This window comes from Ipomoea nil, unplaced genomic scaffold (genome assembly GCF_001879475.1).
Source record: "Ipomoea nil cultivar Tokyo-kokei standard unplaced genomic scaffold, Asagao_1.1 scaffold1770, whole genome shotgun sequence".
NCBI classification, from domain to species: Eukaryota; Viridiplantae; Streptophyta; class Magnoliopsida; order Solanales; family Convolvulaceae; genus Ipomoea; species Ipomoea nil.
In genome coordinates, this window is record NW_017618198.1 from 330,837 (window position 1) to 345,855 (window position 15,019).

The 15,019-nt window shown below is 32.1% G+C and overlaps 2 protein-coding genes and 1 long non-coding RNA gene across 3 annotated transcripts; 1 reads left to right on the forward strand and 2 right to left on the reverse strand.

Moving 5' to 3' along the window:
- The first annotated feature begins 3,588 nt into the window (after positions 1–3,588).
- On the forward strand, positions 3,589–10,504 carry LOC109192349 (nudix hydrolase 2-like). The gene is made up of 8 exons (XM_019342941.1): positions 3,589–3,827; positions 3,935–4,000; positions 4,420–4,557; positions 4,880–4,957; positions 5,257–5,307; positions 5,432–5,466; positions 5,586–5,694; positions 10,125–10,504. Exons 1-8 carry the CDS (start codon positions 3,666–3,668, stop codon positions 10,314–10,316), a joined length of 831 nt encoding a protein of 276 aa, XP_019198486.1. The 5' UTR covers positions 3,589–3,665; the 3' UTR covers positions 10,317–10,504.
- On the reverse strand, positions 3,899–4,540 carry LOC109192350. The gene is made up of 2 exons (XR_002056082.1): positions 4,456–4,540; positions 3,899–3,989 (listed from the first exon to the last, which is right to left on the reverse strand). It is a non-coding gene; the product is annotated as an uncharacterized LOC109192350 (long non-coding RNA).
- A 1,287-nt stretch (positions 10,505–11,791) lies between the features above and the next one.
- Positions 11,792–13,135, reverse strand: LOC109192346. Its single transcript, XM_019342937.1, has 2 exons — positions 12,103–13,135; positions 11,792–12,046 (listed from the first exon to the last, which is right to left on the reverse strand). Exon 1 carries the CDS (start codon positions 12,671–12,673, stop codon positions 12,113–12,115), a length of 561 nt encoding a protein of 186 aa, XP_019198482.1. The 5' UTR covers positions 12,674–13,135; the 3' UTR covers positions 11,792–12,046; positions 12,103–12,112.
- Positions 13,136–15,019: the final 1,884 nt, after the last annotated feature.

A 15,019-nucleotide genomic window follows, 5' to 3' on the forward strand; every position in this document is an offset into this window, starting at 1 on the left:
AGAGGGGAAGAGAGAAGTGAAGAAATGAGAAAAAAAAAAAATACAAATTTTTTGACCAAAAAAAAAAAAAAAAGAGGCTATGATCTGGTTATTAGTGTACGTGCATGTTGGGCGCATTATGTGTACCAAACACGCAGAAAAATCTATATATATATTTTTTTTTGAATGCGCAGAAAAATCTATATATTATTTTTATTTTCTCAAACTGTGGGTCGCTCAAAAAATTGAATTTGCAGGAAAAGAAAAACTAGTTCTCCCATCAACTAAAAACCCAACACCTAGTTTTTTGTTATGACAAAAACCCACCAAAATTCACAATTATGGACGCTCTAATGTCATTAAGAAAAAATAGAGTGTCCATTAAGTATTTTTGATCTATAAAAAAACAGTCGTTATATACCGCGGTGCACATGCACCGCAGTAAAAAACGGCACCGTTTCTTTAAGTAAAGAAATGGCCCGTCGTTATCGTTAACGGAATCCGCATGTTTGGTGTATTAAACTCCAACTGACACTACAGTATAAATAATCCGACATTGCCTCACGACAAATGAAACTGCAGTTATATCAAAATGATATTGTAGTTGTGGTGAAATAAAACTGCAGTGTATATAAAATGAAACTGAATAACATTTCACATATTTGAGTGTATATTGTACAATGAAGCTGTAATTATATCAAAATGATCATGTAGTTGTGTTTTAATAAAACTATAGTGTATATAAAATAAAATTAAATAACATTTTCACATATTTGAGTCTATAAATATCAAATGAAACTGTAGTTATATCAAAATGAAACTGTAGTTGTGTTGAACTGAAACTGTAGTTGTGTTGAACTGAAACTGCAGTGTATACAAAATGAAACTGAATAATAGAGTCACTTTTTGCGGACGGGTGCACAACGACGGAAACAAATGTCGTTTCTTTTCATTTAACAAAACGACGTCGTTTTGATGCGCGGAGCATAATCGACTATGCACCGCGGTGCACGATATAATTTGCGGTAAAAATGTATATTGCTAATTATAGGAGGTAACTTGCTTGACGTGTTGTCATGAAATATATACAAAAAAAAAAAAAATGTGACGTATTTGTTATACGAAATAACTTGTTTGACGTGATCGATATCATGACATACATAGCCAAAGTCATTGCTCTAACGTCTAACAGAAGAATTCGTGGTTTTATATTTATTTGAGGAAAACACATATTTGCAAGGAAAAACATAGCATGCTAGACAAACTTTTACTTAACGTGCCTTATGCGTTTTATTTAGGGTTGATTTTGAAGAAATCAAAATATTGTATAATAATTAACTTAATTTCGGCACACTTTAATATAATTACAAATATAAATAAAGAACTACAAAATGGGCGATCAGGGGTGTTTGGTTTGCCGACTATTATTTGACTCTATTACAAGATAGTATATGTTCTATACTTTCTCTATACTAGAGCAGTCAAAAGACTCAATATCCCACCACTAGAGTTCGGTCTTATGATCTTCCCTCAAGAGGAATCACAGAGATGTTATCTAAGCACAAAGATGTTTGGCAATAATGAACACAATATTTATTAAAAAACTTTTGTCATAATATAAAATATTTAACAAAGAAAATATATAATCCAAAATTTCATTTAAAAAGCGTCCACATTTTCCTTACGTATTTGAGATGCAAAATTATCCACCAAGCTTTCAATGTCAATTTCCTCCACAATTTCATTTTGGTTACAATTAAAGACAATTTATTGAGTCTCCCTATTTGACTATTACTAGGGTTTCAATAATTTCAACTTTAATTTTAGAATTTTCATTTCGTAGAGGCATTAAAAGTGAGGTTTACCGCTAATACACACCTAAGGATAATGGTTATGAATCTCCTTGTCACCAAAAGATAGTAATAGAAATATTCATCAATATATGACAATATGCAAATAAATGGTAGCGTTTGCAAAGCAGCATTACAATGTAACATTGATGCTAACAGAGTAATGTTACACACCCCTTTTAAATTTTTTCCTCTTAGGGTGTGTTTGGAAACCTGAAAAATGAGTTCTGGAAATCATTTTTCAAGTTTCCATTGTTTGGATGTGCTTGGAAAATCAAGTCAACGGAAATCATTTACCGTTGACTTTGGAAAATAGGCTTGTTTTGGTGGAAAATGACTTCCTTTTTTTTTTTTTTTGGAAGTCATTTTCCAACTTTTACACCAACATCACACCACCACCACCTCACTACCACCGTCACCACCACTACTGTCGCCGTCGCCACCACCATTATACCACCGCAACCACCGCCACCCCACCACCACCATCACACCACCACCACTACCACCACCAACACCATACCATCGCAACCAGTACCACCACCACCACCATACTACCACCACCACCACCATACCACCGCAACCACCGTCGCTGCCACCACTACCACCGCCAACACACCACCACCGTCATACCACCACCAGTTATTATTATTATTATTATTATTATTATTATTATTATTATTATTATTATTATTATTATTATTATATAACAAATAACACCACTACCACTACACCACCACCATAATATTTTTGATATATTATTAGTTATTTTTTATTATATTTAAAATTATTATTATATTATTATATATTATTATACATGTTGTAATATTCTAAATAAAATAATTAAAATATTTAATTATACAATTCTACTTATTTTCCAGAAAATGAACCAAACACACAAAATAGTTTTTCAGAATGCAACCAAACACTGGAAAGGAAAATGTTTTCTTAAAAATGACTCATTTTCTAGAGGTCATTTTCCTACTTTCCAAACGAACCCTTAATGCGATATTATCTAATTGGGTTATTTATTATTTGATATTAAACTATGTGGGGTCATATAAGTCACATGCTAAAAACTCGAAGCCTAGGTCACTACTCAGATCAGTTTGCACATGCTCATGACCCACAACTATTTTAAGACTCTGTATCTTATTTTATGTGTTTGTTTCAATTAATAAGACTTAATTCAGATCAATTTATTTATCGTTTAAATTTTATAATATTTATTTTAATATTAGTCTATAAATTTATATATGAAAAAAAAAACTATATATACTATAAATATCATTAAACAAAAAATTCTATATGAAAACGAGTAAAAATTGGCTTCATTTTAAGTAGTTGAAACATTATTATTATGTTTGGACAAACTTGTGGTTAAAACAGGCAATAAATCGGGGGAACTTTCATCGCTTTGAAACGGCCGCGTAGAACACGTTACGAGACGTTAAAATAACGGCGTCAGTTGAGTGTGACCGCGTTAACTGTTGGGCCCTACCAACCTTTACACACGCAGTTTCCTACCAAGTAAGCTTCATTTTATTGGTTAGGGTTGCTGAAAAACCGAAACGGTAACGCCACGTCAACGTTAACTTGTACGCTAAACAGTAAACGTGTGATGCATTAACGCTCATCCAAGAGAACAGCAGCGTGGAACATACTTAGTTCATTCGCAGGAAACATCATATCATTATAATCATATGTATTATATATATAGTCATTATGTGTATGTGTGTGTATATATATAGTTATCAGTGAATATTAGTTGTGGTATTGCTTATTGAGTGAAGAAGTTGATCATATCGTGGGTATATAGATACACATACAGAAAAAAACATGGCGGAAAAGCAGCAAGAGATCGGCGGCATTGCTCCACGGGTATTTGAGGCGGCGGAAGATGCATACGGTGGCGTGACGGTGGAGCTGAGCGAGTCGTCCATGGATTCCGGCGACTTTGTCACTGTGCTCAGAGCTTCACTCTCTGAGTGGAGAAACCAGGTACTTCCATACTTACGTTGCATGCATGCATGTGTTTCCCTTTCCCAGCCAGCCAAAATTTGTTGATTTGGTTTTTTTTTTTTTTTTTTTTTTTTTTTTTGGTGAAGGGGAAGAAAGGTGTTTGGATGAAACTATCAATACAACTAGCCCGTTTCGTTGATGCTGCAGTTAAGGTACGTAAGTAAATATGGATGGATCGATGATTATATATATATATATATATATATATATAGGGTTGCATTTACATACAAACATGTGGACGTATACTATGCACACACCTAAATGCGGGTGTGCACACATCCATTATAGTATGTATGCGTGAATCCACAATATTTGGGCCGGCGTGCACACGTCCATAAACGACAGTGCACACAGGCGGGCAGCACACAAAATCATAAAAACTAATAACAATCTTAATACCCAAAATCCAACTATCGAGAAATGTCCACACGTTTATATTTTAAGCCCTATTTTTACATGAATGTAATTCTATATATATATATATATATATATATATATGAATAACTTCATGGTTATACTTGTGGTGCATATATATATGCATTAAATTTTGTACGTACATGCATGCATGCAGGAAGGGTTTTGGTACCACCATGCAGAGGCAACGTACCTGATGCTGGTTTACTGGATTCCACACACTCCCCACACTATTCCTTCCAATGCTTCTCATCGGGTCGGGATTGGTGCTTTCGTTATCAACCAAACTGGCCAAGTATATAACTAACTAAAATATTTTTTTTTCTTCTGAATTTAATATTTAGTTAGGTATCCGGCCTATATGCGCTTGACATTTACATATGATATTAATATAAAATCTAGACAACTTGAAAGCTTATAATCATAAAATCAACTATACATCCGGCCGGCCTAGTAGGTTGAGGTTTTCCGATCCCTATAAAAATATGTATCCTAATTGTCATTAATAGAAATCGACTAAACGCAGAAGTAACTTACACGCATTTAATGTTGATTTAGCGTCCATATATAAACACGTAACCTAAATTTGGCATGTAATACTACCGGCCTATATGCAGTTGCTGGTGGTTCAAGAAAACAATGGAGAGTTCAAAGGCAAAGGCGTTTGGAAACTTCCTACCGGCGTAGTTGAACAGGTAAGAACCTCGACACTTTAACGTTATCCATTCTTCCTGTGACCTTGGATTTAATGTTACTTTAACGTTATCCATTATTCCAAAACCCTAAGGGCCCCCACACCCCGGCCCGACAGAGACTTTAACGTTATCCATGCATGCATGCATGCATGTCTGATCTCGTAGCTGCTAGTAATGACGTTGTTCTATCTTTTCTATGAATGAAAAGATTGAGATTGATCGAACTTGTGACTTCATATATATTTCGTATAATTATAACGTTGCACAGCCTTTTCATAATTGGTTTTATTGGATCGTAGGGTGAGGATATATGTGATGCAGCTGTGAGAGAAGTACGAGAAGAGACTGGGGTTAGTAATTAATTAATTATATTTATTTATTTGTCGAAATTAACTTATATTTATTTTATTTTGGGAAAATTTTATAAATTATTCCTAGCTAATTAAAATTTTCTTTTTCTTATTTTGAATCCAGATTGATACAGAATTTGTAGAAGTATTGGCATTTAGGTGAGTACATAATTGTCAATTTTATAAACATTCATAGTACATCTTTTATTGTGACAATATATTCTATCTTATGCTCCATAGGTTGTAACTATTTTGAGCATGTAATATATACATTGCAGGCAAAGTCACAACTCATTCTTTGGGAAATCAGATTTGTTCTTTGTTTGCATGCTAAGGCCACTCTCTTTGACCATCGATAAGCAAGACTCCGAGATTGAAAAGGCACAGGTGCGTCTAGCTTGAATATCGTATTAAGTCACGAGTTCAATTATTGTCAATATATATATATTTTTTGGTTTACCACGTCACACGTGGTTATTCTAGTATGGTTTACCTCTCATATCTGGTTTGAAAACTATTACAAAAGGGTGAAATTTACCCCAATGCGAACCCTCATAAAAAAAAAAAAAAAATCAATCTTGTCTCAAAAGGCAAAATTCCTTGCCCTCGGGCCTCCACACATGCCCGATGGAAAACACACAGTACGTGACTCATCGACTCATTAGATGGAAAACGAGTGTCTAGTGCCCATAAGGAACCCACCACATCAGATGAAACTCCTACAAATCAATTAAGCTTGTTATGTGTGCCGCATTTTAATATTCTAAAAGACAAGAATGTTAGATATACAATAATCTAACTATACTGAACTATAGTATACGAGAAACCTAACCTCGTATGATAGCGGAAGCGTAGCCGTGTTGATCTCCAGCCATAGTTGATGTTCCTGTTGTGTTGCCTCTTAACGGTAGACCGTTAACCATGTTTTGCCTCAGACCTGACTCAGAACCCTAGATGGTGTATTGGTGTCTACTGAGCGGTCTGAGTACCGTAACTGAATGTGCTGTCTAATCCATAATCCTGTATCCCATCAATCCAGGTTATATTAGACAAAGAGTTTGGTTGACTAACAATTACTAGTTATTAAGTCCAACCAGACCACTTAATAAGCCTAGTCAACTTGCACCACTTAATTAAGGCCCTAATATATAATATATAATATATATTATTAGGGAAAATCTTACATTCTCCCACTTGGTGCAAGTACTAGCACAACCTTCACCAAAGAACAAAATACACGAATCATAGTGACATGTCCTCTATTTAATCAGAGTAGTGTCCATTATGGTCACATGCATTTTAATTCTCCAACTTAGGTCCTTAATGAACAAACCCTACGTTTATTCTCGGTACCTTAAGGGATGTTTCTCAAAATACATTATGTGCACAACTCAAGGAGAAAACGCATCTAAATTGTACAAAAGAGTACACTGTATGATCTCTAAAACTTTATAAACATGCCTTAAGTAGAGATCTCTTAATGTTAGCATAATGCTAACTATATTCCATGACTTCTTTATAAGTTAACTTTAAGTACTATCTCTAACGGCTAAGAGCTTGGAGCTAACACGTCTGTTACTCCCACTCATCAAAAATAGCCAAAAGATAGTCAAGTCACAGAAGCATTCCAATAACTTAGACAATAAACCAAAGGTCTAAGTCCATAAATTTGGAATCTTAAACATACACCATAACTTCCCAAATAACTTCAATGTTCACTTTAAATGAACTGAACATAATGAGTCTTACTTATATGTCTCACAAAATTGTTTTGAGCCTTACAAACTAAAATGGCCCAAGATCAATTTTGAAGAAACTAAAGACTCTATTAATCACAGAAGAATTGATTAAATGACAGTGCACCACAAGTTAAATGTTTTTGTTCTAATAAATTCCTTAATATTGTTACAACATTTTCATAAATATGTTGTACAACCAAATGTTCAATAATTTGAACTTATGAATTTATATGAACAAATACAAGATTAATACTTGTGGAATCTTATGGACTTATTGTGTAACATACAATCCAATTTGAAACGTATGAAGCCAATTAAATCCATAAGCTTTAGTGGAGCATCTTAATGATCTTTTTCTAAATGATCACTCCCACTAATTAAAATATTCTTCAGCGAAATTAATAAAATGAACTCAATAATATACATACTCATAATTGATTTATTGACCAACTAACAAATGAAGACATAATTCCCCACCATTAGTTGGACATACTAAATAATCAATTTTTTGTTCCAATTAAAGTCCAACTAAATAATGAAGATATATTTCCCCACCATAGTTGGACATACTAAAATAAACAAAATACATCTTTCAAAACCAAGATAGAATTTGGCTCAAAAGATACATTTTATCATTATTGGAATCCAAGAGGTATGTCAAATCACGTAACTTACTACAGTTAGTCCGAAGAACCGAGCAAGATTCGTGGATTAATTAATAGAAGTGACTAAATTTTGGGAAGTGACTGAATACATGTTTGCCAATGCAAACCATGAAGCTTAGAATTATAATTGAACTGAATTTATAACTCTAAGAAATTGTGATAAAATTATTATCTAATGGGTTGAAGGATTTATTGACATAAAACTTGCCTGTGGGCTAAAGTTTTAATTCTATTAAATCCAATTAAGAAACCCTTATGATAATATTTTTCACAATTACTAAAGAGCCAGAAGAATCTAGTGACATAAAACTTGCCTGTGGGCTAAAGTTTTACTCAATTAGATCCAACTGAAAAATTTATTTATGATGAAACCATTATCAAATGAGTTGAAGAATCAAATGACACAAAACTTGCCTGTAGGCTAAAGTTTTAGTCAATAAGATTCATTACTACCATTATGATAAAAAACTTAAGAGATCATGTTCCTTTTCTTAATCCCTGTGGGCAAATTAAGAAATATGATCTAAAGTTTACATCATAAAATTTAAACTTCATGATAGAATTGAAAATTATTTACAAATAACCATATAGTAAATAAATAAATTATTTCTATCATCACTGATAAAACTACTAAACTACATTCCGATACATAATTGCCTGTGGGCTAAATTATGACCGTAGTCCAGTATTTCATCCTGATTAATTATACAAATATAACGAAATTGCCTGTGGGCTAAATTCCATCATATTACATACAATTAGTCACAAATGATATGTCCAAAACTTTATGTGATTAAAATAAACCGCTTAATATATAATTTTAACAGATTAAGGATGTTGTGGCTACTCCAAAACCAAATTAAAATTATAAGATCACTAGACAATTATCAATTCCTTGCCTAAACTTTATGTGATTGAAACTTAACAATCTTATGTAGCTGAATATGCTGTAGCATTTCCTTAATTAACCAAGATTGAAAACTTAAGAGACTTCAGTAAATTAAAGATGCTTTGGCTATTCTTTAATGATCCGAAATCAAATCACATTGGCAAGGAATACTTAAAATTTTGATAAACAGATTATACCAAATTGTGATGGGAAAATCTAAATATACTCCAAGGAAAGGCGGTTAGAGACTAAGTCTCACTGAAAACCAATTCCTTAGATAGAGTATCAATTTAAGGAGACTAGTGGCACAAGATGTTCTTAAGTCATGGCCATTAAAACTAGTATGTCTCCCTGATTCATATATACTTAATGTATAACTGTTTGGGGGTATGAACCTAAAACTGTAGGGTATACACCAAAAACTGTATGGTTCACCTATGATTAAAGCTTAAATGGTGAACTAAATTAGCGGACTAAACGTGCTTAAATTCAGGCACTACCGCGGCTAAAGTTTATGCATAAGTCCAACTTAAATAGGAACTAATATAATTCCATCTTAAAATTATGCATTGCTAAAGGCATAATAAAATTGCATAATTTAAAACATAATATTATGCTTAGGACAAATATGCATAAAATTAAACATTAAACTCATATATTCCAAATAAATTGCATAACTTAAAGCAATTTACAATATGAGATTTTAAAGTATAAACTTAATATCCAAACACCGATGAGTCCAAACCAAAAGAGACCCAACATTTTGAATAATAATGTACTGGATACATACTTTAAAATTTTAAACTGTAAGCCCATGATAAAATGTTTTAATGCATAAAGATCAAATTCATGAGATATAACTGAATTTACAATTTTAAACAATATCAAACCAAAAGGATATGCTAGCATTTGTAAATTAAAATCTCATAAACCCTAATTACATAATTAAACTTAATATTATGTACTTAATGTGATCGAATGCATAAAACAATCAACCAGGCAAAACAATCAACCAGGCAAAGATTATAAATGGCTCTGATACCAAATGTTAGATATACAATAATCTAACTATACTGAACTATAGTATACGAGAAACCTAACCTCGTATGATAGCGGAAGCGTAGCCGTGTTGATCTCCAGCCATAGTTGATGTTCCTGTTGTGTTGCCTCTTAACGGTAGACCGTTAGCCATGTTTTGCCTCAGACCTGACTCAGAACCCTAGATGGTGTATTGGTGTCTACTGAGCGGTCTGAGTACCGTAACTGAATGTGCTGTCTAATCCATAATCCTGTATCCCATCAATCCAGGTTATATTAGACAAAGAGTTTGGTTGACTAACAATTACTAGTTATTAAGTCCAACCAGACCACTTAATAAGCCTAGTCAACTTGCACCACTTAATTAAGGCCCTAATATATAATATATAATATATATTATTAGGGAAAATCTTACAAAGAATTCCATGATGGCAAAAACCAAGAAATTTGGGAACATTAATTTGGATTATGTCTTATGTTTTACAGTGGATGGGCATAGACGAATATGCGGCGCAACCGTTCGTGCAGAAACGCGATCTGTTTAAGAACATTGCCCAAATATGCTTAGCCAAGAAGGACAAAAAATACACCGGATTTTCTGCTGTTCCTACGACCACAGGCTTTTCTGCTAAGAACACTTATTTGTATTGCAATCCTGAATGGAAGAACATGCTTTGAGCTAAGAGTCTAAGACTACTTTGACTTTGAATTAATCATGTCCTGAAACTACTTTAATTTGTTCCACCTTTTGTCACAAAGTTTATCATCCGTGTTATATTATGTAGTGTGCTCAAAACACAAGTGTGTTATGTTTGGATACAATTAGAGAGAGTAATAGTTAAAGAATGCATGAAAAAATTGCATATCTATTTGAGTGTCAATCGAGACTTTCTATATTTATATATTTTGAGTAATTTTATTGTGTAGTTTAGACGACTGATGAGGAGGGTAATTTATATCATGGATCAGGGTCCACATAGTAGGACCCTGAATTGAAACAACGGGGTACCAAATTCATACCTCTAAGGTACAAAATTTAATAACACAAAGCCCATAAAATTACAACACAAGACACATATTAGCATAACATTATGGACCTAGTTGGATTGAAAAGACGAGGTACATATTTCATACTCGTAAGGTACAAAATTTCATAATACAAGACACATGCATACACATGTTATATATTTACTTATTTTTCAAATTTGATTTAGGTATATATATAATTTGTGTTCATAAGTACAGAATTTCACAATACAAGACATAAATTCATAACATAAGATATAATTATTAATTTGTTCCATGTATAATTTGTCATGTGTATCCCATGTATATATTGCTAATTTGGTGTCTCCCCGCCCTAGCAAATTGGACTATTAGATTGGGTAATCTAAATCTAAATATCTTATAACTTTTAAACCATATTTGACAGATCATTAATTTAGATCCGTATATCATAACCCTAAGTCTTAATTGGACAACAAGTGGGATATGATTTTATAATAAATTATATACTACATACTTTAACAGCTACAATAACTTGAATACTAAGTCCAACAAACCATATATGCTCGATAGTTTAGCATCTTGGTGGCCTCAACGGATTAGAGGTGGTCAAGATGACGACTAATTAAGAAAGCTTGCAAGCTACATGACTTATAAAATTAAACAAAAATAAATTTGAACTGTCACTTTATAGTCCACTTACTTAGAAAGTGGGATAATGGTTGGAATAAGTCTAGTTTAACAAGTTTGACTTTTTATTCACAAAAATGTTTAGTTTAATACTTGAGTCTTTGAAAATATATCTCCCCATGAATCTTAAGACATGCATGTTCTAAAAATCAGTCCAACAAAATTGAAAAATGTAGATTATTTCTTATTAGTACTTCCTTTATCTCATTTTATCTGTTCTCTTTTGTTAAATCAATCATTTATACTTTGCTTATTTCTATTAGCATTTTTTTTAATTTTTAAATTTAATATTTTGTGTTTAATATTATTTTAATATAATTTCTAAATATATAAAAATGACATATTAATTTAAACTTAATATTATGAAAAATTAATTTGTAAATAACTTCAGTTAAACCTTGTTAATCGAACCCAACACATAAAAAAAAGACCGGTTGAATATTACATTTTCATCTTGGATGAGTAGATTCAAACAAGTTTTTACTAAAAAAAAAAAATTGCCAATTCAACTAACTATATATACCATACATGCTGGCCCATCACTGTAGCTAATCAGTTTAGCTCACCAATGGTAAAACTGAAAAGTACTGTCCAATTTCTAGAGTGGCAGAAATCCACTAGGATAAAAAAAAAAAAAAAAAAAAACTTTGAACAGTGAAAAAAAAAAAACATCAATTCAAAAAAAAAAAAAAAAACAGGATAATATATATATATATATATATATATATATATATATATATATATATATATATTTATATATATATATATAATGCCTGAATCTAAAATCCAGAGCACTTGATGGATCCCATGGATATGTCGATCTCAATCATGTTGTCTTCTTCCTCATTCATGTCTGTCAAGAATTCCATCAAACATAAATCCTTGGAGCTTTCCTTTTCATGGCCAACAACAAAGTCTCCGCTATAGGGAAGAAGAAGGGATATCTCAAACAGGCTTTCCTCATCATCATCATCAGAGATGGATCCATCATCTGAGCCCTGCGCTGTGCTGTCAATGTCTGAATAATCTTCACTCGAAGATGATGATGGGTCATGAGAGTACCCCTTCTGTTCTTCTTCTTCTTCTTCTGCAACTTTCTTGATTTCTGAGCTGCCGATTTTGATTTCTCCTGGGTTTTGGATGGGTTTGAGTGCCATGATGGAGATGAGCAGAGCCAAAGATGTGATGGAAATGGACACAACACTATGGCCTGAAACCATAGCAAAAAACAAGGAAGCTGCAGGTGGGACAAGAACAGCCATCCAAGATTGTATGTTTCTTGGGAGAAACACAGAAAAAGAAGAAGAAGATGATGAAGAAGATGAAGAAGAAGAAGCCATCTCTGGTTTTATGATCTATGAAAGAAACTGGGTGGGGATAAATGGGTTGTGGAGATTCATGGGGGGTTTCCAGAAATAGGCAACAGATTAAATTGAAAGAATCCACTCGTCACTCACATTTCCCAACCTAATTGCACTGTTCTCCTTGAGAAACTGAGTCTTATAGTTCTCTCTATACAGTAGACATGGAAAACTGGGAAGCCATGTGAAGAGCAGAGCTGAGAGGTCACCACATGGCATTAAATTTGGGTGCAAATTTATATGAAAAACAAGCAATTAAGACCACAAAACCAAGCTAAGGCCAACAGGGCCGGACAACATACAGTAGTACAGGCATGAAAATGGCAACACCAGTGGTCAACACTTTTGTTTGTCCAAGAAAAAGTACCCCCCATTATCACCACCTAACACTTCAAGCAGATAGTACAGGAAGATGGATAAGACTCACGCAATCCAGTCAACAAAAATTTGTAGTTAACTGTTAAAAATGTTAATTGTTCTTTTTTTTTTTTGAGTTGAATAACTTATTTGAGAATTATTTCAATTTGGTGGCTTAATTGTTGTTTCTCAAATAGTTCAATGGCTCATCACTTAATTTTTTCACACTTTACTCATAGAAGGTAAAATTTTGTTGTCCTCGCAGTCTCACACCCCAACTCGACAAGATAATGGTAAATCACAGTGACTTAGTATCTCACATTCTCGTATTGCGACGGTATGTCAGAGTCGATATTGTGTCATATTTTAAAAGCTGCCAATTTCCATATCATATATACTACGAGTATGTCAAGCAACTTGTGCACAGATGAAACCCGAATTGGACTCTTATATGGGAGGTTGTGAGTTCGTTCCTCAAAACAGATACTACATTATAATAGAGTTAGTAGCATTCAATATATATATATATATATATATATATATATATATATATATATATAATTTATTTATTAAAGAATGGATTTTACAACTTTTCTTACCTATAAATCTATAATAGATATGGACTGTTTTTTTAACTGCTACTAGCCTACTACAATTCCTTTCTTTGTTTTTCTTGCTGAATATCCTGTCCTTTAAAAAAAAAAAAAAATATTTGACAACGTTTTTAATAACTTGAGAAATTCTAATAACCCTTTTAGTCTTTTACTAATTATAGAATTAATTTTATACAAATTGAAGAAAAAAAACAAGAAACATGCTTACTTTTATTAAAAAAGAAAAAAAAGAAACATGCTTACTTACATAATCTTCTTTTTTTTTTTTTTTTTAAAAAAAAGTTTTCAAATACCTTTTTTTTTATTATTTTTTTTTATTTTATTTTATTTTTTTGTTGGTGTGTTCTCCAAACTTTCAAAATACAAAAACACACATAATTATATTTATAATTGTCATTTTCATTATACGCAAACTTTTATTTATATACTCTTACCGCCACCCCTTAACTCACTCTTGCCTTTATCTACTTATTACATTCATCACATCTTCTCTTAGTTATTATTATATTGAATCCCTTGCATTTATTTTGAATTATTTATTTATATCAATATAATTTACTTGTGCCTAAGACATTATTGTATAAACAATTTTTTTTTTTTTTACCAAAAGGAGTTAGCACAAGGTTTCCCCTTTGATGATATGATTGCTTTTATCATGCATGTGGCCTATTAATCATTATTCATAATTACACTAATAATCTATTATATCTCCACCCTCAATTTAAAATGAAATTAAATTTATATTTAAGTTAGCACTTGAATGAAATCATAACTGGATAATTAACCTTGTATTTTTATTTAATTTTAGAAAATGAAAATAAATATAGCAGTTTAATGTGTATTTACATTTGAACAAGACTATCGTTCATTTTTTATGATATTTTTTCTACTTCTCTGAGTTAGAAATACTTTTTACTAATAAAAATATTTTGACTATTCAATAATTTTAGTTTACTGTATCATTTTAACTTAGTATAATCGAGAAGGATGCTATGAGTGAAAATGTAGGGTAATAATCATTTTTCTTTTATTTTTCAATTTTTCTATCCATTTCACTCCCTCAATGCAAGCCAAGTAGTGGAAGTCATACTTTATTAGGATCTTAATATTTTTCTTTAAATATTTCTTGTACCACATGGAATAAGTATGTGTCACCCCATTCACTCTCACTCTCGACCCGTATCAGGTTAATTTCGTCAAAATCCACCCCTCACCCCACCAGGTGCGGGTGTTCACTTCACTTTTTATTTTATAAAAGAATTTAAGTAATATTTAAATTACTTACACATAATAAAATAATAAAATTCACTAGTTGTATTAAAACATAAAATAATAGAAAGATTTAAATATAATA